This window comes from Anabrus simplex, chromosome 1 (assembly GCF_040414725.1).
Source record: "Anabrus simplex isolate iqAnaSimp1 chromosome 1, ASM4041472v1, whole genome shotgun sequence".
Lineage (NCBI taxonomy): Eukaryota > Metazoa > Arthropoda > Insecta > Orthoptera > Tettigoniidae > Anabrus > Anabrus simplex.
Window position 1 is genome coordinate 321,707,065 of NC_090265.1, and position 21,427 is coordinate 321,728,491.

Sequence of the window (21,427 nt, forward strand, 5' to 3'; positions counted from 1 at the left end):
TATTGTGTTGAATAGGGTGAGGATATCCTTGAGACATCTGTCACTCAAATGCTTAAGCATTTGATTATGGATTTTGTCCGGTCCAGGAGCCGTATCTCTGCATAGCGCAAGTGCACTTCGCAACTCCCACTCCGTGAAGGGCACGTTGTAGGGATGCGAAGCACTAGAGGCAAAAGAGAGATGGTGGGCCTCTGCTTCGCGCTTAATTGGAAGAAATGCAGGGTCGTATCTCCTAGAGCTGGACGTATCTGCGAAATGTGACGCGATGTGGTCTGCAATGACTAAAGGAATCGTAACTATATCTCCATTAATGGAGATTCCGGGTACTGAGGGCACATTCTGTACTCCGACAATACGGCGGAGTTTTGTCCACACTTGTGATGACGGAGTATGTGCCGTGATGGATGACACATACTTTTCCCACGTAGCTTTCTTACTTTCTCAAATAAAAAAACGGGCCTTCGCGCGCAGACGCTTAAATGCGATATGATTGGCCATCGTAGGATTCCGACGATAATGCTTAAAAGCCCGTCGGCGATCACGTATGGCTGCTGCAATTTCGTCCGTCCACCATGGGACCTGTTTCCGGCGACGAATACCGGACGAGGAAGGAATTGTTTCCTCTGCAGCAGCCAAAATTCCAGTAGTAATGGAAGAGACGTGGTCGTCAACAGACTCCAGCATATCATCAGCCATCACTGCGTGTTTTGTAAATTCTGGCCAATTTGCCCGCCGAAGTAACCAGCGCTTGGGTACTTCGGACTGTCTTTGATTCAAGAGAGACAGAATTATCGGGAAGTGGTCACTATCACAGAGGTCGTCGTGAACTTGCCACCGTAGCAGGGGAACTAGCGCACAGCTACACAAAGTGACATCCAGGTGTGAGAATGTGCCATGCGCGCTACTGAAATGTGTCGGTTCCCCTGTATTGAGCACACAAAGATCAAATAGGTTAATCATTCGCTCGAGCTTCCTCCCCCTAGAACAGGAAGACAGAGAACCCCATAGGGTGTTACGGGCGTTCACATCCCCCAGCATGAGGAAAGGAGGAGGCAACTGAGCGATCAAATCTTGTAGTGCATGCATATCAAGGTTATAATCTGGTGGAAAGTACACGTTGCAAACCGTTGTCATTACTGGCAATGGAGTGCGAACTGCAACTGCATCTAGCTGAGTACGGAGCGGTACTTCTTCGCTGAAGATGTCGGAGCGAACTAGGGTACAAACGCCCCCAGTTGCCGCGCCATCCACAGCTACTCTGTCTTCGGAATAAAGACGATATCCTCTCATAGTCGTGTCGTGTCCAGGTCTCAAACGAGATTCCTGTAGACAGACTATGGAGGCCGCATAGACGGATATCAGTTGACGTAACTCAGCTAGGCGACAGTGGTAACTACTGCAGTTCCACTGCAATAGTGCCATTGTGTGAATTGGTAGTGTTGTGAAATTAGGACAATTGCTTGCCCTTCTTTTTGTCAACTACCTGCCATTTTCCGCCGTTGTTGTCGGTATTGTCGTCACCATCCACGACAATGAGTGGTTCAGTCTCCATTGTCTCCTCAGAAGAAGGAGGCGCGGTGACTGGACCCTCCGCGGATGGTGATCTCATTGGTCTGGAACAGTGGGCCTTCTTCCTGGGAGAACTAGGTTCTCCAGAAAGTGATCGAACAAGAGGACGTCGGGGCCTCTCGCTCTTGCCCACCGTTTCTCTCTTTTTGGGAGGAGAGCCGGCAGATGGCTTGCCGGATTTCTTCGGTGATCCTGTGGACCCCGACTGAGTTGGAGAAGGCTTCTTCTCCAGTTTTTTGAGGGAGCTCTGTGGCTTCACCTTCTCCTCCTTTATGATCTGGGCATTGGAAGGAGGGCTGGACTTTCCAGCCCTATTTGGGGAAGTCTTTCCCCCCGCCCTGTTGGGGGAGGACTTCCCAGCCGAACGTTCCTGGGAAGGGCCCTTCCCAGGCAACGTCGACAGTAACGCTCTTTTCGGTGCTTCATATGCTGAATCTCCAGTTTCTTTAGTTACTGAATTTTGTTGCTGGCTTTGACTTTTCAATGCATTTTCAGTACCGGTGTTCTGTACAAAACTCTGTGGAGTGATCCGTACGTTTGCGACCTTTTCCGCAAATGAGATGGAGAACTCCGGAGCAGCCATGGACTTGAACTTCCTCCGGGCGTCTGGATAAGATAGCTTATCCAGCGTTTTTATCTCCTGGATCTTCTTCTCCCGCTTGAATGTGGGGCACTCCTTGGAGATTGGAGCATGCGTACCCGGGCAGTTGACGCACACAGGTGGTGGTGTGCATTCAACCCCAGCATGCTCGCACTTCCCACACATTTTGCAGGTCGTCGAACCTGTACATCGCAATGAGGTGTGGCCAAACTTTTGACAGTTATAACACCTCATTGGTGCCGGAATGTACGGACGAACAGTCAGACGATACATAGCTACTTTTATTCGTTCAGGTATGGTCTCAGCGTCGAAGGTAAGGATGAAAGCATCCGTATCTAGTAGCTTATCACCCACACGCCTCTTCAACCTCTTCACGTCGGTTACACCCCGACGTGCTAGGTACCGGATCATTGTATCATCGGAAGACTTAACCAAATCCCTGTGGAATATAACTCCCTTGCAGGAGTTAAGGGTTTGGTGCTTCTCGATTTTCACCTCTACCTTACCGAATAACTTGGCTTTAAGTAGCCGTCTGGACTGTTCAGCCGTAGATGTCTTGATAAGTACGGATCCATCTCGGAGCTTGCGCATCTCGTCGACTTCACCAGCAACAATTTCTTCAATTGAATTGCTTATCATAAAAGGACATTCATCAAGGAAACTTTTACCATCGACCCTGGAAGCAACCAGGAATCGAGGAAGACAGTCGTCACTCATGTAGTCTACAGGAACTGGAGTATACCGCTTACGTTTTTTACCAATATTTGACGCTGTTTTTTGAAGGGTGCCACCCTTTGTAAAAGAAGGAAGAGAAAGAGGTTCCGTCTTTTGTCCCACGAGTACTCACGGAAATATGAGGTCGACCTCCGGCAGAGCCAAGGAGATTTACCGGAGGCAAGGCTATATACTCCAGAGGGCGCCCGGTATCTGGAGGGGGTCGCTTGGAACTACTCTCCCAGTAGCCATGCATCACCTCGCCACGACCCGAAACTTGTGACTGGGGGAGGATATAACCTCCGTACTAACGTATTTTTTAATTTTTTTTTCTTTTTTTAAATTTTGTGGTTTTTGTTTCTTTTTTTTCTTCTTTTTTTTAATGTCTAACCTAATCTACCAGAGGCAGAGAGGGTGGCCAGACAGGAAGAGGAATTAAATTAAAGATGGTGAGAATAGAAGGATAGAAATAGTGATGAAGAATAAAGAGCACAGACACCTCTCAAGCAACTCGGGGGACACCTTGTTAGTCTGGCCCTACACCGAGGCCTATCCAGCATGGGTAACCCTGAGCTGGCACAGCCCTCGGGATCAACAAGCACACAAGCCCCCACACCGACTTCAAGGTCATGTTGTCCCTATAGGGGGTTTCTGCCACATATCAAGATTACCAGAAACCAGGGTACTGAAACTTTTCAACCACTTTGGTTCAAAGAAGTCCACGATGATTTAGATGAGTTAGGCTTGACAATGCAGCAAACTGAAAACCGAGAAGAGAAGAGGATCTTGAGAAACAGAGACTTGAGACTTAAACTAAAAACTTTTACTGACAAAGAAAGGGCAGCCAGGTCAGAAAGAATGAAAAAGCTCTGGGAGTAGAAGAAGAAACATAAGCCGAATTTGCAGCTAATACTCTTAAGACTTAAATGTATATGGATTGATTAAAGTGCTCCAATGTGAACGTAAATTAATTTTTTAAAAATTATATAAAATAACATGTTCTGACTGACTGATTCATCATCGCCGAGCCAAAGCTACTGGACGTATGAAATTTTGGGGATACATTTATGTTAAAGAGTAGGCGCTCACTAAGGGAGGAATTTTGGATATTCCGTCACTAAGGGGGTGAAAAGGGGGGGGGGGCGAGTTGTTTAAACATCTCAAAAACTTAAAAGTTTACAGAACACTGTTTAAAGAACATTGGTATTTGGAATCTACTTTAAAATATAAACACGTATTTTTTTTGTTTTTGGAAAATCCCATTAGGGGGTGAAAAAAAAGGTGAAAAAGGGGGTTGAATACCTTTTATCAGGATACTTACATCTCAAAAACTGAAAATGTTACAGATATATTCGTATTAGGATTCTCTTTTAAAAATAAAGAATCACCCATTTTTTTTTTCAAAAAACCCACTTAAGGGGGGTGAACAAGAGTGAAAAAGCAGGTGAATAAAAAAAAGACTATATCTACAATAGATGTCAGATACGTAACATGTTACAGATGTGAAAATTGGTATTTAGAATCTCTTTTAAAAAAGGAAACGTGTATATTTTTGTTTTTGGAAAAACCCCTTAAGGGGGGATAAAAAAAGGACTGAAAAGGTGGTTGATTTTCTTTTTATTATCTCAAAAAATGGAGATGTTACAGACGTGAAAATTGGTATTTGGGGTCTCTTTTAAAAATACGTTGGTTTTTTTTTTGGAAAATCCACTTAAGGTGGGGGTGAAAGAAATGAAAAATTAGTTGAATTCTTTGCATGTGGATACTTATATCTCAAAAAATAAAGATGTTACAGATGTGAAAATTGGTATTTGGAATTTCCTTTAAAAATAAAGAAACACGTCCTTTTTTGTTTTCAAAACATCCACTGAAGGGATTGAATGAATTGAAAAATTAGTTAATTCTTTGTCGAGGATTCTTACATAAGTTATAAAAAACTAAAGATGTTACAGGTGTGAAATTTGGTATTTGGAATCTCCTTTAAAAACAAAGAGAAAAGTATTTTTTTGTTTTGGGAAAATCCATATTTATTCAACGTCAAGCATTTGTAAATAAGGCTTTTGCAATCACATTGTATATATTATAACATCATTTATTATTTAAATTATTATATTAGGTAGGATAGGAATTCATTATGTACTGTAAATATGGTCAATATGTTGAGACATAGTTGTTGTCATTTCATCTCATACTTGTGTATACGGAAAAGGTTATTCTTATGGCGAGGAAAAATTACATGAGTCATTGGGTTAAACTCATGAGCCAAGGCAGTAAACAGCGACCTGCGTGCAAGGCTAGGCTTGCAGGCTACATCATCGCCACGCCTACTGGTCTTGTCAAGAAGAAAGAAGAGGGAGATGATAATGCGATCTACGAATCAGATGCTTGGTTATATAGAGATCTGAGATTAAGCTGTTACCAAGAGTGGGGAGAGCCCGGTGATATTATCTAACACGGAGTCTCGGATACGGACTCACATCGCAACTTCTACTGTGAACATCTACTTTGAACGACGTTATAGATTTTGAGACAGTGTGTGGTCTCTCCGAGACATAGTTATTTTTGTACAGTGTGTTGTCGCTTTGATACAGTACTTAGCTGCGGTCATATTATCGGATCTGCGTGAGACGAAACAAGCTTACGGCTTGTGTTAAATTCAGTAAATCTTCTGGACGAAGAACTATGTTTAGTTCAAGTCCATGGAATTTGGTACAAGTCTGTACCGTATAAATAGTATAGCTCAGTTGGATTGAGATTTCTACTAACATGGAAAAATTCATATCTCTGAATTTTCTCCTCATACGATCAACGCTGATCAGTTTTTACAAGTATAGGGCTAATGTCTAATTTAAAGACTAGGCAATTAGGGAGTGCTAGTCCAGATAGCCCGCACCGCATAAGGAAGGATGCCAATGGAGTCAATTCTACATCGAGAAGAAGAGAACGAGTAACCACGGAAACCAGACGACTTCAACGGAAACTGCAATTGGTGAGCTTCAATTAGATAAAGCAAGCAATAGTAATTTGAGTAATGTAAATTCTAAATCCCTCCACACTTTAAGGAACTTTTCCGATTCATCTTTTTTTTTTTTTTTTTTTGTATAATAAATTCATTTGTATTTTATATTGCGTTAATTTTCTTTATGAATAGTAACACAGTGAGGTTTCCACCTATTCACCTCACTGTGTTACTATTCATATGTTATTCTCAGTTCAGTACGGACCAACAACATGAAATTCATAACCCTTAATTTTCTTTCTCAAACGATACTTAATGGTTAATTATTTAAAATCCTACCCCTGTGATTTAAGTATAAGTCTCTATGCTATTAAATATAAATTTTGCTTTACAGTTTTGTTTAAAACTGTAACGCTGGCACCCATACATCACATAGAGAAATGGGAAACCATGGAATGTTAATTGTTTCTATTTGCGTGGCAATTTGCGGGCAAGCCACATATAGTTTATTTGATATTCATGTGTCCCAAGGTAATAACTTTCATCTCCCCAAGTGCTTTGATGAGGAGGGCAAACAGTTACAATGTTAAGAGGATGGAAGAGGGAAGGATGCTGAAGCAAATGATGGAGACCCAGACAGAAGAAAGGAGGGCAAGAGGGAACACTCAGACTAAGGTATAGTATAATAGTAGAATAATAAGAGTATAATATAAGGTATAGTAGAAAAGTATAATTGGAAGAAACCTGTATTGGAAGACAGTTAAGGAGAAACAATCGTGACAGGACATATCAAGATGGAAGGATGCCATAAACATCCCAATCCGGCAGGAGCTGGATGAGGAAAATGGATGATGATGATCTAAATTATGGCTTCCAAAGTATTCATCTTCTTTGAACAGAAATTTGGACACTATCATTCTCACTTCCCTTTCATTGTAACTGAGTTAACTTACCACTGTCCTCGACATCAGATGCAGTGAAGTTGGAGGCATTATAAGACAGAATCTCATGGGCAAGACTGTCCATTAAATGTTGGTTGAAGATAGTATGTGATCCTTGTACAATGAAATCATGATAAAATTCCTGTTGTCCTGGAAATGTCAGGGAAGAAGAAAAACCTCTGGCTTTCAATGGAGCAACAAGTCTCTCATGCAACCGCGAAAATTTTTCTGGATTTCCCTCCTTCAGGCATTTCAGGATGGTCTGCATGTCACTATCCAAAGCAGCATGTTCCTAACATGGAGAGAATAATTTAAATCAAAAAGGGAGAAAAGATTGGATCAGCTACTTCATAAAAAGCTTGGAATCTATTTCTGTTTTATACCTTCATTACAGTATACATCACATATAAATTAGTTTTCACTAGATCATGGAAATTCAGTTAAAATATCACAATATATATTCAAGTACACACTGAACACATCAAATACAAGGGTAATACCAAAAATAAGGTCACCTATTTTTTTATAAATACAGAACTATGTTCGTGTGGCTGTTGGTCACAATATTGTGAAGTGTGTTTCCTGCGCTCGCATATAAACATGCGCACACCGCGCTGACACACTCAGTCTTGGCTTGGCAGCATTTGAGAATGGAGCTTCCGTTGGATGTTACCGCCAAGTGCGAAGTGCGCACAGTTATTCGGTTTTTGAATGAAAGGTACTGAACTGATTGAAATCCATCACCAATTGACAGAAGTGTATGGTGAGTCATGCATGGATGTCAATGTTCATAAGTGGTGTGGAGAGTTTGCAGCCAATTGGACTGAAATTCATGACGAACGAACAAAGGAGCAGGAGACCATCAATTTCCATCGAGACAGTCTTGAAGGTTGAGCAAATCATGCGTGGAGATCGGCGGATCACCCTGGATGATCTCTGCACTTTGATTCCCGGGGTTTCCCGAAGCGCCTCTCACAACTTCCTCAACAGCATGGCTGCGAGCTGGTAGGACATGGGATTACAAAAACTGTCACAGCGTCTACAAAAATGCATTGAATGAAATGGTGAATATGTAGAAAAATAGCTAAATGTTTAAGCTGTAAAATAATGTAAACCATTGTAGAATAAAGAGGTCTATGTATTTATAAAAAATAGGAGAGCTTATTTTTGGCATTACCATCATATATGAACTAAAAATTTAAACTAAGAAATACAAACAAGTGATCACAATTTTACATAAGAAAGAATTAATTGCAGTATGAATTTACTATTTACACACATTCTGAAATAAAACACTTCTCAAATGATATGCAATACTTTACAATGACGTGAAAATAATGGAGAATTGAGTTCAAGTTATGCTATTTTTTTTTTTAATCTGTCAGAAACTACAGGTGACCACAAGGATCCAGAATATAAAGAGCAATGTTTAGTATACCGAGCCAACTTAATGCACACAGTGTTTGGAAGGGTGATTTCCTAACAATAAAGACAGAGATATGATACGGAATGTTAATCCTATTGTAAAAGTACGATTTACTACACAGAGGATAGAAATGAATTAAATACTGTATTCATTTATAGACATTTAGTCTGATGATGTGCCTTTCCTGGTGAGATCTAATGTTTTACAGTGCACTATGTCTTTTGTTATGGATTAGATCAATTTTGTTACTTTCATTGACCTGTGTCAGTCCCATCCTTGGCATTGATGATACGAAAGTGACTGAGGTATGAGTGATGCTAGTAATGCTATTCTTTATGCAGCGAGTCCCTGTTATGAATGGTGTCAAAATATCACTCACAGGGTCAGCTGGTATGTGCATTTCAGTAGGCTCTGGCAGACCAATATGTAATAGCAACTTCTGGCTCTGTGAGGAAAACAAAGGGAAAATATTTCACTTCTCATTTCCTTAGTTTGCCTCTACAGTGATGAATATACTATCTATGACAGCTAATGCTGGAGCTGTTGAGGATCAAACCAGCCTTCAAGCTGAATACCCAAGATACATATATACTCGTACTTTGATGATGATCAGTTTCAACACATACATTTACAGCACTGGCAGAAAAATTAGTCCTTCCTAACAACAAACAGTGTTAATATAAATAATGTTGAAGGCACTTGGAATCACATCAAATGTGCAATTAACGACGTAAGTCAAGTAAAATTAATGAATGCTGGAAGAAGGAAAAACAGAAGAAATCCTGAAGCTGATGGACCAGAGAAGGTCTTTTAAAAACAAAGATCCTGTAAAGTACAAAAGTTTGCGGAATTTAATAGGCAAAGAATAAGGAATGCAAAAGAACAACAACTCTCTGAGGAATGCAACGAAATAGAATTAATGAATTCAAAACATGATTTTTTCAACATGTACAAGAAAGTGAAACAAGTAACTAGTGCATATAACAGGAAGGGTAGTGGAGTCCTCCTTAATAAGAATGGTGACATCTTAGCGAGCACAGAAGAGAAACTGAAGGAATGGATGGAATATGTACAAAATCTCTTCTTGGATCGCAGAAATGTGGATCATGGTGCTTGGGCAGAAGATGGTGTGGATATCACACGTGCAGAAGTAGAATATGCCATAAGAACAGCGAAGAATGGGAAGGCTCCAGGCCCTGATGAGATGTATGCTGAGATACTGAAACTCCTCGAGAAAGAAAATCCCTTTCATTATTAGTTGACCTATTCAATAGTATTCACTGCAGTGGAACCATTCCTCGAGAATGGATCAAATTGACTTTCGTAATATTGCCTAAGAGAGCCAATGCAAAATTCTGCAATGAATTTAGAACAATTAGTTTGATGAGCCATGTCCTGGAAGTATTCCTAAAAGTCTTGCATGCGAGAATTTATCATAAATGTGAGGAGAATATCGGAACCTCGCAGTTTGACTTTAGACATGGTTTTGGTACTAGAGAGGCATTATTCAGTCTGCAGGTAGTAGTCCAACGGTGCCGAGATGTCAATGTCGATGTTTTTGCTTGTTTCATCGATTACGAAAAGGCCTTCGATACAGTCCGCCATGATGAACTTGTGAACATTCTTCGAGAATTAGGACTTGATGGACAGGATATCCGTATTATTGGTAATCTCTACTGGAACCAGTGTGCTGGCATAAGAGTTGACGGTTGTGTCTCGGAAGAAGTCTCAAATATGAAAGGAGTTCGCCAAGGCTGTATTCTTTCCCCCATGCTTTTCAACATCTATTCAGAAAAGATTTTTCGAGAATCTCTTTACGGAAAGGCTCAAGGAATTGTGGTTAATGGTTTCATCATAAATAACATCAGATACGCCGATGACACTGTGCTACTTGCAACCAATCTCCAGGATCTACAGGAACTACTTAATGATGTCACTGAAGCCAGCAGCGCAATGGGCTTGAAGCTTAATGTAAAGAAGACCAAATGGATGGTTATAAGTAGGAAAGAAGATGGCATTCGAGGTAATCTGACAATAGTGAAGGAACAGATCATGAGGGTGGCAACATTTAAATACCTGGGATGTCACATCAGTGATGACTGGGACTTTACTCACAAGATCCGATGCAGAATTGAGCGGGCCAGAACTTCTTTTCAGAGACTTAGAAAACTTTTGACAAGCCGTGACCTTTCCATTTCACTACGGACACGACTACTCCGGTGCTACGTTTTCAGCATTCTGTTATACGGCGTTGAGCCATGGACACTAACTGAGACCATGTGCAAGAGATTGAAAGCATTTGAAATGTGGACGTACCAAAGGATGCTGAAGATACCTTGGACAACTAAAATGACCAATATAAATGTTTTGCACCGTATGCACAAAGAACCAGAAATTCTCACTACCATCAAGAGAAGGAAGCTAGAATACTTTGGTCGTATGATGCGGAACTCTAAATACCACCTTCTGCAAGTAATACTCCAAGGGAAAATTAATGGAAAACATGGTCCGGGGAGAAGTAGGACATCATGGCTCGGCAGCTTGAGCAAGTGGTTTGGACTGACAAAGCTTACTCTGTTCAGAACAGCTATGAACAAACAACAGATCATGCTACTGATCGCCAACATTCTGCGAGGACATGGCACATGAAGAAGAAGAACATCAAAGGTAAAAGATAAAAACAAAAGTGAAAACTCACTATTCTTCCAAAGGAATTATTAAAAAAGGAAACTGAAGACATGCCCGGAAAAACGGGTTAACCCACACTTATTTAAAACTGAGAAAATTTGAGGTTTGTGAACGAGACTGAAAAAAATATAAGACATTATCTTCATTCATTTTTGTACACATAAGGTTCAAGCAGACAGTACAATTTTTTTATATTTTATCACCCAAAACAAGACATTATCAATAAACAAAGAGAAACTTTACGTTAAACTTCTTCAAACCTTTTACACACCTATCACAGATGGTAATGAAAATTTTTGTTATTACTGTATCTCGAAAGAAATCATTACATCTCTCATTTACCCTCCTTTTAACATTTTATAATTTGCCTATTGCATTTCTCACATAGTATAACAGTATCTTTTCCTGGAAATTTATGGTTAAATGTGTTATTTACCAGTAATCAGTGCTTTGATCAAAAAAATGGTTCATCAGGAACAGTCTCAGATTCTGGAAAAGATTTAAGGTTTTGGTAGTATTCATGATAAACTGGTGGATTATACTCAGTTCCTGTAAATCTTTCAGTTTTGCAGGATTTATAGCTCTTGGACCATGATATTTGAGGGGAAATGTTTCACAACTAAGTGAATGAGTACAAGGTAATTTTTTTTTTCTAATATCCACAGAATCATAACTCTCAATTTCACCATAGCTATACTTGAAATAGAGCTTAAAAGGTTGGTTTTTAGTTACTTTCAAACAAGTAATCTTGCTCGGCTGTACCTTTTGACCAGATTCGCTCACTATTTTTGTCTGGATTTTATCGAGAAGAGGTATTGCTGTGATAAACATACCAGTTGTCATTCTGACAACACTGAAAGGATTTTTAGCTAGCTTTCTTAACTAGCTCCATCAATTGATCAGGAACATAAATATAAGACACTTGTCTTTTTTTTTTCTCAATGAGACTAAAGTCCCGTCACATTTTAAAACCGGGTGAGTTGGCTGTGCGGTTAGGGGCCCGCAGCTGTGAGTTTGCATCCGGGAGATGGTGGGTTCAAACCCCACTGTCGGCAGCCCTGAAGATGGTTTTCTGTGGTTTCCTATTTTCACACCAGGCAAATGCTGGGGCTGTACCTTAATTAAGGCCACGGCCGCTTCCTTCCCACTCCTAGCCATTTCCTATCCCATCATCATCAGACCTATCTGTGTCGGTGTGATGTAAAACAAATTCTAAAAAAATCACATGGTAAAAATTTATGTCCAGGTACCAAATAATGACTGGACTGAGCAGGAAAACTGTTGGTGTGAGCTCGAGCAAATGCCAGGTTTTCATCGCTGCACTTACTTGGGCGATTGCTGTGATGTCCTCTTTTGTCCACTTTCAATAAGTAAATAATGAATGTAGTATTTAATAAAAAAACTTGGGTTGTATTGTAAAACATGGCAAAATTTCCAGTAATGGGAATTTACTTCTTTACCTAATGGTACATAATAAAAGTAAAACATGCAAGCTTACATGAGGAGAACCATATGTTTTTTCTGTTGAATTACTCGAGACATTCGCCCACTGCTTATACCAAATATGTCAGTTGCAGCAGTGGGTTAACCCGTTTTTGACATTACAGATAGATCAAATCCAGAAACGCAAGAACATTCACCTTTTGTATTTAAGCTAATATGATCCCTGGAGGATAGCCGAATATCACAAAAGATAGCTCTCAAATCTGACAACAGATAGCAGCGCATAACTCGAATATTTTAATTTTGAGGGTTAGCCCGTTTTTCCAGGCATGTCTTTAATTTAAAAATTAACAACACATAATGAATAATCTAAAAAAGAAAAAAAAGGCCCATGTTAACAATAGACAACCGCCACCCCCTTTGGCACTACAGCCCTTGAAGGGCCTTGGCTTACCAAGCGACCGCTGCTCAGCCCGAAGGCCCGCAGATTATAAGGTGTCGTGTGGTCAGCACAACGAATCCTCTTGGCGGTTATTCTTGGCTTTATAGACAGGGGCCGCTATCTCACCATCAGATAGCTCCTCAATTCTAATCACGTAGGTTGAGTGGACCTCGAACCAGCCCTCAGGTCCAGGTAAAAATCCCTGACCTGGCCGGGAATCGAACCCGGGGCCTCCAGGTAAGAGGCAGGCACACTACCCCTACACCATGGGGCTGGCAACAATAGACAAAAATGTACTTCAAGTAAGATTTTGTGTGTCAACATCATCTTTAGATTCACAAATTCTTTGATAGTCTATCCCAAATTCTGAACTATAAATTTGCAGTAAGCAGTATTGAAGGTCTCTCTTCGAATGCATTGTTGACTAATGATATGTGTAATGGGCAAGTCAGCCATGCAGCGTGAAGCTGTGAGCTTGTATCCGGGAGAGAGTGGGTTCGAACCCCACTGTTGGCAGCCCTGAAGATAGTTTTCCGTGGTTTCCTATTTTCACACCAGGCAAATGCTGGGGCTGTACCTTAATTAAGGCCACAGCCACTTCCTTCCAACTCCTACGCCTTTCCTATTTCATCGTCACCATAAGACCTATCTGTGTCGGTGCAACGTAAAGCCACTAGCAAAAAAGGGTATGTCAGGGTATTAGTTTTGTAGGTTGGAAAAGTGTATCCAGTTTCTGGCAGAAATTTGTTTCCTGAATAATTTCAGTTTTAACTGAAATGATTTCACTGCACTGTAAGCAACACTGATTAGCTTATCTTTTGCCTGCAACACTGTATTCAAGGTGTTTAAATGTTTTGTCATATCGACAAGGAATGCTAGGCTGGATAACCAATCTGGGTCACTTAACGAATCGCATGGCTTTCTTTTTTCTTCAAGAAATTGCTGGATTTTCTGTCAAAGTGCAAAAAATCATGCCAGTGTGTATCTGCAGCTCAGCCATCTTACTTCCACGTTATAAATTAAGACACCATATTCACTGTTGAGTTCATTAAGAATGTTTTAAAACTTTAGTGTGTCAAGGTACTACTTCGAATGACACAGATTTAACGCCTTTGCGCAAAGTATTTCTTGGTGTATAATGCAATGAAGTTTGTGCACTGTACCCCCCAAAGAGGCTACATTTTTATTTGCTAGTCCCGCAATTCACAAATGAATTCCCGACATACATGGTGAACCATCTGTAGTTACACTGCAGAGTTTAATCCAGTCAAGTCCGACACTATCAACATATTTTACTACCTCCTCAAATACGTCAGTACCTTTTGTGGTACCATGCATGACCGAGCTCGATAGCTGCAGTCGCTTAAGTGCGGCCAGTATCCAGTATTCGGGAGATAGTAGGTTCGAACCACACTGTCGGCAGCCCTGAAAATGGTTTTCCGTGGTTTCCCATTTTCACACCAGGCAAATGCTGGGGCTGTACCTTAATTAAGGCCACGGCCGCTTACTTCCCACTCCTAGCCCTTTCCTGTCCCATCGTCGTCATAAGACATATCTGCATCGGTGCGACGTAAAGCAACTAGCAGGTACCATGCATGCTTCTCACTCCTATAAGCTATTCAGTTATAGTGAAATCATTATTCACACCTCTAACAAATATTAAAAGTTGACTAGTATCGCTTATATCAGTACTCCCATCACATGCAATGGAAATATTCAAACTCCTTGGCTTTTTTCCCTTAAGCTGCTGCCGAACAATTGCCGCTGATTCTTCCACAGGTCTACCAACAATGTGTCTCAAGAGAGATAATGAATTAAAAATGTCAGTTTTATCAGGACACAATGTTTCCGCAACTACTACGAGACATTTCTTAACATATTTGCCCTGTGAGAAAGCTTTTCCGTGCTCCTCAATCAGCTTTGAAATCTCATAACTTACTTTAGCGACATTTTGGTTTCAGACCTCCACCTTCTACTAAAGTTTCCTGCTGTTTTGTGATTTTAGCTAATTCTTTAGCATTAGTAATGCATTCAGGGTCAATAAGTTTATCAAAATCGACGATGATGGTGATTTGTCATCTGATTCTGGTGACGGAACAACTTCAATCGCACCTTCTACTTCAGGCACGCTTTCTACCCCAGTTACCGCTTCATCGTCTAAATCTGAAGAAACATAAGTTTGATGCAGCTAATTCCGGATTGAACAGTTTAGTGGACAATGCTAGCATGTTAAGTTTCTTTCAGCTGTTTTTCAACGTAAGTATCATAACTCTTCTGTGCGAGGAGAATGAAAAGCGCTAAAAGTATAGTCATAAGCTTTTCATCAAATATGCATTGCAAATAAAATAAAATAAAGTACTTTTAAACTCTGTCTCTCCTCTCCCCACATCATGGGCCGAATGCGGATGGGAGAGCGGAGCAAGACAAGTATCCTGTACAGCGGGCTCAGTGAGCCTCCCGCTGCTCACGTCCCGAGGATTACGCCACCATACCTGCTACGCCGGGGTTAAAGGGTCAATTGTTTTGTGAGATACAGTGGCAGATTGGAAATATATAAGGGACAGCACTAGTTTTCATTTTCCTTCCATTGCAAGGAAATTCCACCTGTCTGCCTTGTACTGCAAATGAATCTGATATAACTATGAATTTATCAGAAAAATGTGAATTGCACACACAATACTAATCTGGAAAATCTTTGTTTTTTCTGGGAATTGCCTTTTTCCATTTTTAAAACTCTAATTCATCTTAAGGTGGTAAGAAATGTTTACCTTTAGAAGATTTGTAACCAGATTTACAGCCTGGAATGAAGAATGAAGGTGCCAGGCCGAGTGGCTTAGACAATTGAGGTGCTGGCCTTCTGACTCCAACTTGGCAGATTTGATCCTGACTCAGTCCGGTGGTATTTGAAGGTGCTCAAATATGTCAGCCTTGTGTCAGTAGATTTACTGGCCCATATAAAAACTCCTGCAGGACTAAATCTGGCACCTTGGTGTCTCCGAAAACCATACAAGTAGTCAGTGGGATGAAAAGCCAATATTATTATTATTATTATTATTATTATTATTATTATTATTATTATTATTATTACTGAAGCATGTAGGCATTTTCCCCCCTCCCTGGTATGTTTCTGTCACATTTAATTTGTAAGTTTTATAAGCTCAGCACTATGTTTACACAAACTAAATAAATGAATAGTTCATACACATCACCAAGTCACACGCTCTTCACTCTCACTTAACAATACATGACTCTTAGGTTTTGACTTTACTGAACATAAACATATTACAACTACAGATATCAACCCTCAAGTAGCAAAAGTGCTGCCCCTAATAGGTAAGTTTCTGCATTCTCTATACTGCCAATAGTAATCGACTTTACTCTCTTTTACTCATTATAAAGAAACTAAGTACACATAGTTAAATTGCATGAATGAGAAGTTACTATTAATAACCTCTGTGTTACATACCAGGTGTATGCATAAGATTTTGCTGGTTTTTGTGATAAAGAAAACACGTAATTTTCAAGGAAAATTAACTTTTTGTTTATTCAAAATATTGGCCATTGGCTTCTACACACTTCGCCCATCTTTCAGGTAAGTTATGAATACCATGCCAGAAAAACTGCTTGTCTTTTGCAGCAAACCATTCGTCGAGCCATTTTTCAACTTCATCGAAATTGCTGAAGTGCTGCTCTGCGAGCAGGTGCCCCATTGATGCAAGGAGGTGATGGTCAGATGGCACCAGATCGGGAAAGTATGGCGCGTGCGGAAAGATGTCCCATCCAAGCGATTTCAAGGTGTCTTTCACTAGTTTTGCTGTGTGAGATTATGCACTATGTGTAACAAAATCACTTTCTTGCCCATTCCTGTCGTCTTTCGATCAATGCATGATTTAAATTAATCCTCTGTTGGTGATAGTAATGTGCATTAACGGTTTCGCCGGGCTTCAAGAGTTCATAATACACAAAACCGCTCTGGTCCCACCAGACACAAAGCGTGGTCTTCTCGCTGCTTAGGACACGTTTCACATGTTCTAATCGATGGAGCGTGTTCACCATATGTTTCTACCAGCAAACAATGACTTTCCACAGCCTTTTTCTTTTGATTAAATAAGAAAAGCAATGCGTGCCACAAACGTTCTTTGTCAGGCACAAATGTCGAAATGATCACTAAACGATACAACACAGACGCTAGTGTTTGGCAGACTCAACTTGTGTGTGTTGGTAGGTTAATGTCGGACGAATAAGCGGACGTATGCGTAAAATTCATACGCTGCGTACTGTTTGCTGGCGGAAAAGACTTATGCATACACCTGGTACATGTTAGAAGGAAAACACAGTTAACACAGAAGTTAATATGACTAGCTAACTTACCAGTAGTTTGCTCTTCATTCGACAACATGATTTTTCTTTACAGGCCAATATAATAAAGTAGATGTATGCATTGTATCCTACAAAACCACATCAGAATGTCCTACTGCTGCATCTTTGTTTGCTTGAATTTCATTTGCTAATTTCACTAAACGTTTTCCTCTACTTTCCATGACTTATGAATCCCAACTGAGCAGAACACTTGTAGAATACCTCCATGTATATTCTAACAACAATTGCATTGGCAGCATTCCAATTACAATTCGGCAGGAGTGCTTCACTGCATGCAAAACCAGCCATGTGTAAGAAAATGTTGCATCGCTAGATGTTCTTGCCAGGACAGTTTTATGCATATTCAGATGGCCAAATTTACTTAAATGACTACACGACCAATACCATGTAGGATTTACATAGACCACCAAGCAAGTGGCTGTGTGGTTTGGGTAACATATCTACTAGCTTGCATTCGGGAAATAGTGGTTTCGAACCCCACTGTTACCAGCCCTGAAGATGGTTTTCTGCGGTTTTCCATTTTCACACCAGGCAAGTGGGGCTGTACCTTAAGGCCATGGCCGTTTCTTTCCCACTCATATCCCTTTCCTATCCCATAATCACCATAAGATCTATCTGTGTTAGTGGGATGTAATGCCAACTGTATTTTTTTTTTTACATAGACCATTTTAAGAAGCAATTTTGGACAGTAATCTGAGCCCAATGATGCGCAAAACCCAGCCAGTTTTGAGGGCAAAATGACAACATGCGCTACACATAATGACAGGTTAGTGTAGGAAGAGTGTAAGAAGAGAATGACAAACATGAATACACAAAAGGACAAAAAGAATCCCCAATACTTAGGACTCTCCTCATCAATTGCAGTTCTTCTACATCCATTTCTTCTCTGCCCCACCCCCACCCGACAAGTTTTTCTTGTTTGCCCTGTCTGAAGATGTCAAGAGTATGATGTGGAGATAAGACAGACCTTTCAACAAAGGTGGATAGTGTCTGCTGTATATGGGAAACTAAGTGTTATTGCGGTGGACGATAGTATTGTGTGTGAGTTGGAGGGATGTTGGAGACATTATAAACAGCCAATCTCAGAGACAAAGGAATTAACTGTTTAAGATTAAAATTCCTCGATCCAGCCAGAAATCAAACTTGGAGCCCTAAATACCGTAGGCCATGACGCTGACCGCTCAGTCATGGAGCTGGACATAGGACAGATGACAGTGGGGTTTTAAGCCATTTCTCTTCTCAGCTGTATGCTTGAGGCCTAGTGCAGCATGTTCCAGATTATGAGCTGAGAAATGGCCCTGGACCAACTGGACAGGAAAAGCTACTACAATAAACTAATCAAAAACCAAACCCCATGGTGTTACTGTCCTGATGGGCCTTCGCCTACCAAGTGACTGCTGCTCGGACAGAAGACCTCCAGATTACAAGGTGAGGTGTGGTCAGTGCAATGAATCATCTCAGCAGTTATTCTTGCCTTTCTAAACAAGGACCACTATCTCAATGTAAGATAGCTCACATAGGCTGAGTGGATCTTGAACCAGCCCTCAGATTCAGATCCCTGACCTGGCCAGATATCAAACCCGGGACCTCTGGGTAAGAGGCAGGATCAATACCCATACACCATAGGCCGGCTTAATATGAAATACAAGTTGCAACAAATTCCGAACTAAAATCTAAAAACTAACGTCGAAAGTGATCTTCTTCCTAGCATTTTCCCATTGGTGCAGGATCCGCTGTTCTAATCTTGGCTTGCCATTTTGCACGGTCTTGGGCATCGTGTGCTCTTAAGTCCAGAATCTTCATATCCGCATTCACTGTGTCATGCCAGCGCTGCTTTGGACGTCTGCGTGGTCGTTGCCCATCAATTTCAAAGGTGTGGGTGAAATTGGCTACTGTTCCAGGTGCAGCACGCAGGACGTGACCATACCAATGGAGAAGGTTTTCCCGTGCCTTCTCATTGATGGGTGCTATGCCTATTTGCTGGCGGACGGTGTCGTTTTTGACATGATGCACGAGTGTGATACCCATCGACCAGCGGAGCATGCGCATTTCCATGGCGTGTAATTGGCGCTCTATAGCTTTGTCGACATTCAACACCTCATAACGCAACAGGATGTACCCCTGTGACTTCCCTCCATCTCATCCATGCTGCCTTTATCCTACTTCGCACTTCATCACATATACCATCATCAGCCTGTAGGCGAGATCCTAGATACCTGAAGCTTACGGTCTTCGTTAAGGTCTCTCCATCAACTTGAATTGAGCCGTTGCTTGGGATGGTTTCCAGGTATTCGGTCTTCTTTTTGTTCAGTCTAAGACCATATCTTTTTGTTCAGTCTAAGACCATATTGTGAGAGACGGCTGTTCCAATCTTCAACTTAACGCTGTGGTGGTATCAGCAATTGAGACATCATCTGCGTATATTAGAGTCCAAGGGACACTCCTCTGCAGGTCCCATGTAATTGTGTCCACGACGAGAACAAAGAGCAATGTGTACACCGACTTTCATTGAGAAGCTCTCTGAGATGCCGACAGTGCAATGTACATGACTTGTGGTGTTCATATAAAACATCTTGATCCAATTGATAAGCATTTCCAGTACACCGTGGTCACGAAGTGCATACCAGACCACACGATGTGGAATACGGTCGAAAGCCTTTTCAAGATCAAGGAAGGCAATATGCAGTGGGCATTGTTTCTCTCGATGCTTCTCAATGAGCATTTTGATGAATCCACACTGGTTGGCACTAATGCTGACAATATCACGTAGTCGTCGATCGAGGATTCTCTAAAAAATCTTCATTGTGTGCGACAGGAGGCAAACTGGACGGTAATTTGCACATTCTGCTGGGTCACCTCTTTGCTTAAAGATGGGCACAGTGATGCTTGTGGCCCAATCACAGGGAACAGAGCCAGAGTCAACAATGACGTTGAAAAAAGTTGGTCAGCCAGGTGATCACGGGTTCTCTTAATTCCTGCAATTTCCAGAAGTCTGCCGGAAGATCATCGGGTTCTGGCGCTTGTTGGTTCTTCATACTCTTGATGGTGTTGGTGTAATGTGTGAGATAGGACCTGCTATTGGATTATTTTCTGGAATAGAAGGATGTGGGAATTCAATGTTGGAAATCTCGTCAGTGTTGTTGCTAACATTTGAGGATGTTCTGTTTGTCTTGTAATCGCTGACCATTTTTGCCTATTATGCACACGTAGTGCTCAATATCCCGTGCAGACTTTGTCTACCTTTGGCCAGACGGAAGATAGATTTCTCTCCTTCCTTTGAACCCACTGTTGCATACATGTCATTATTTAGTGGGTGTGCCTATCTTCAGTGACAGCTTTCTTAGCTTCATGTTTGGGTATGACATATCTTTCCCTGTTCTCTGGAGTTTCTTGTGAAACCCAGTTTCTATATGCCTTCTTTTCATGCACCTTTTCTTGGACTTGGGCCATCCATAACCATGTTTGCTTGTCAGTACAGTGGGAACTAGGTTTTGTTGCTCCCAAGGTTGCTGTGGTGGTTGCAGTGACAGATTTGCAGAATGTGGTCCAAGTAGGACAATCTGGCCGCAATTTTAAAGTAAGATATTTAGAACATGTGAATGCTGAGAAACATAGAAGATTCTCAGCAGTGGGAACACACATGACTACCACAGGTCATAAATTTACCAACATAGAACAAGACCTGACCATCATAAAAATTTTCAAAAATGTAAAAAGGGCAGCTTAATGAATACATATGAAGTTCTATACATTCATCTAGACCAACTTGCAAATAAAAATGAAAACCTTAATGAGGCTACAGAATATAAGAACCCATTATATGATAAAATTCTGATATATTTGAAAATGCTTGAAAAAGATCACAAGAAAAGAATTAGAATCTCTCCACCTCCAGATAGCCCTACGACGTATTCCTCCTCCTTTGAAGCCGAAGGTAACGAGGACGTTCACGACACACCAATATTCCCCGCTCCTCCACCTCCTCAAGTAAGTGAACAAGAGAGAACGCATCATCACTACTACACCAGACACAAGACCGTAAAAAAAAAAAAAAAATGACAGGAGATACTGTTCCAGAGGAAAGCAGGTTTAAAAAGAACTGACAACTAGGAATTAGTAATATTTCATCTGCATTAGTAATAGAAGCCACATTATGAAATTTGGATTTCTTCATTTTGACAATTACTTATAAATGTATATTTTTTAATTTATAAATCGGCTTTTTTTTTTCATGAACATTTTATGGATTATTCTATGGATTATT

The 21,427-nt window shown here is 40.8% G+C and overlaps 1 protein-coding gene across 1 annotated transcript in view; it reads right to left on the reverse strand.

Annotated features, from left to right (window-relative positions):
* The window catches only part of dlt (codanin-1 like protein dlt), a 157,421-nt gene that overhangs the window by 97,582 nt on the left and 38,412 nt on the right, over positions 1-21,427 (reverse strand). The window contains exon 5 of the mRNA XM_067142412.2: positions 6,797-7,076. Within this exon, the coding sequence (XP_066998513.2) occupies positions 6,797-7,076 (280 nt within the window). The remainder of the gene's footprint in view (positions 1-6,796; positions 7,077-21,427) is intronic.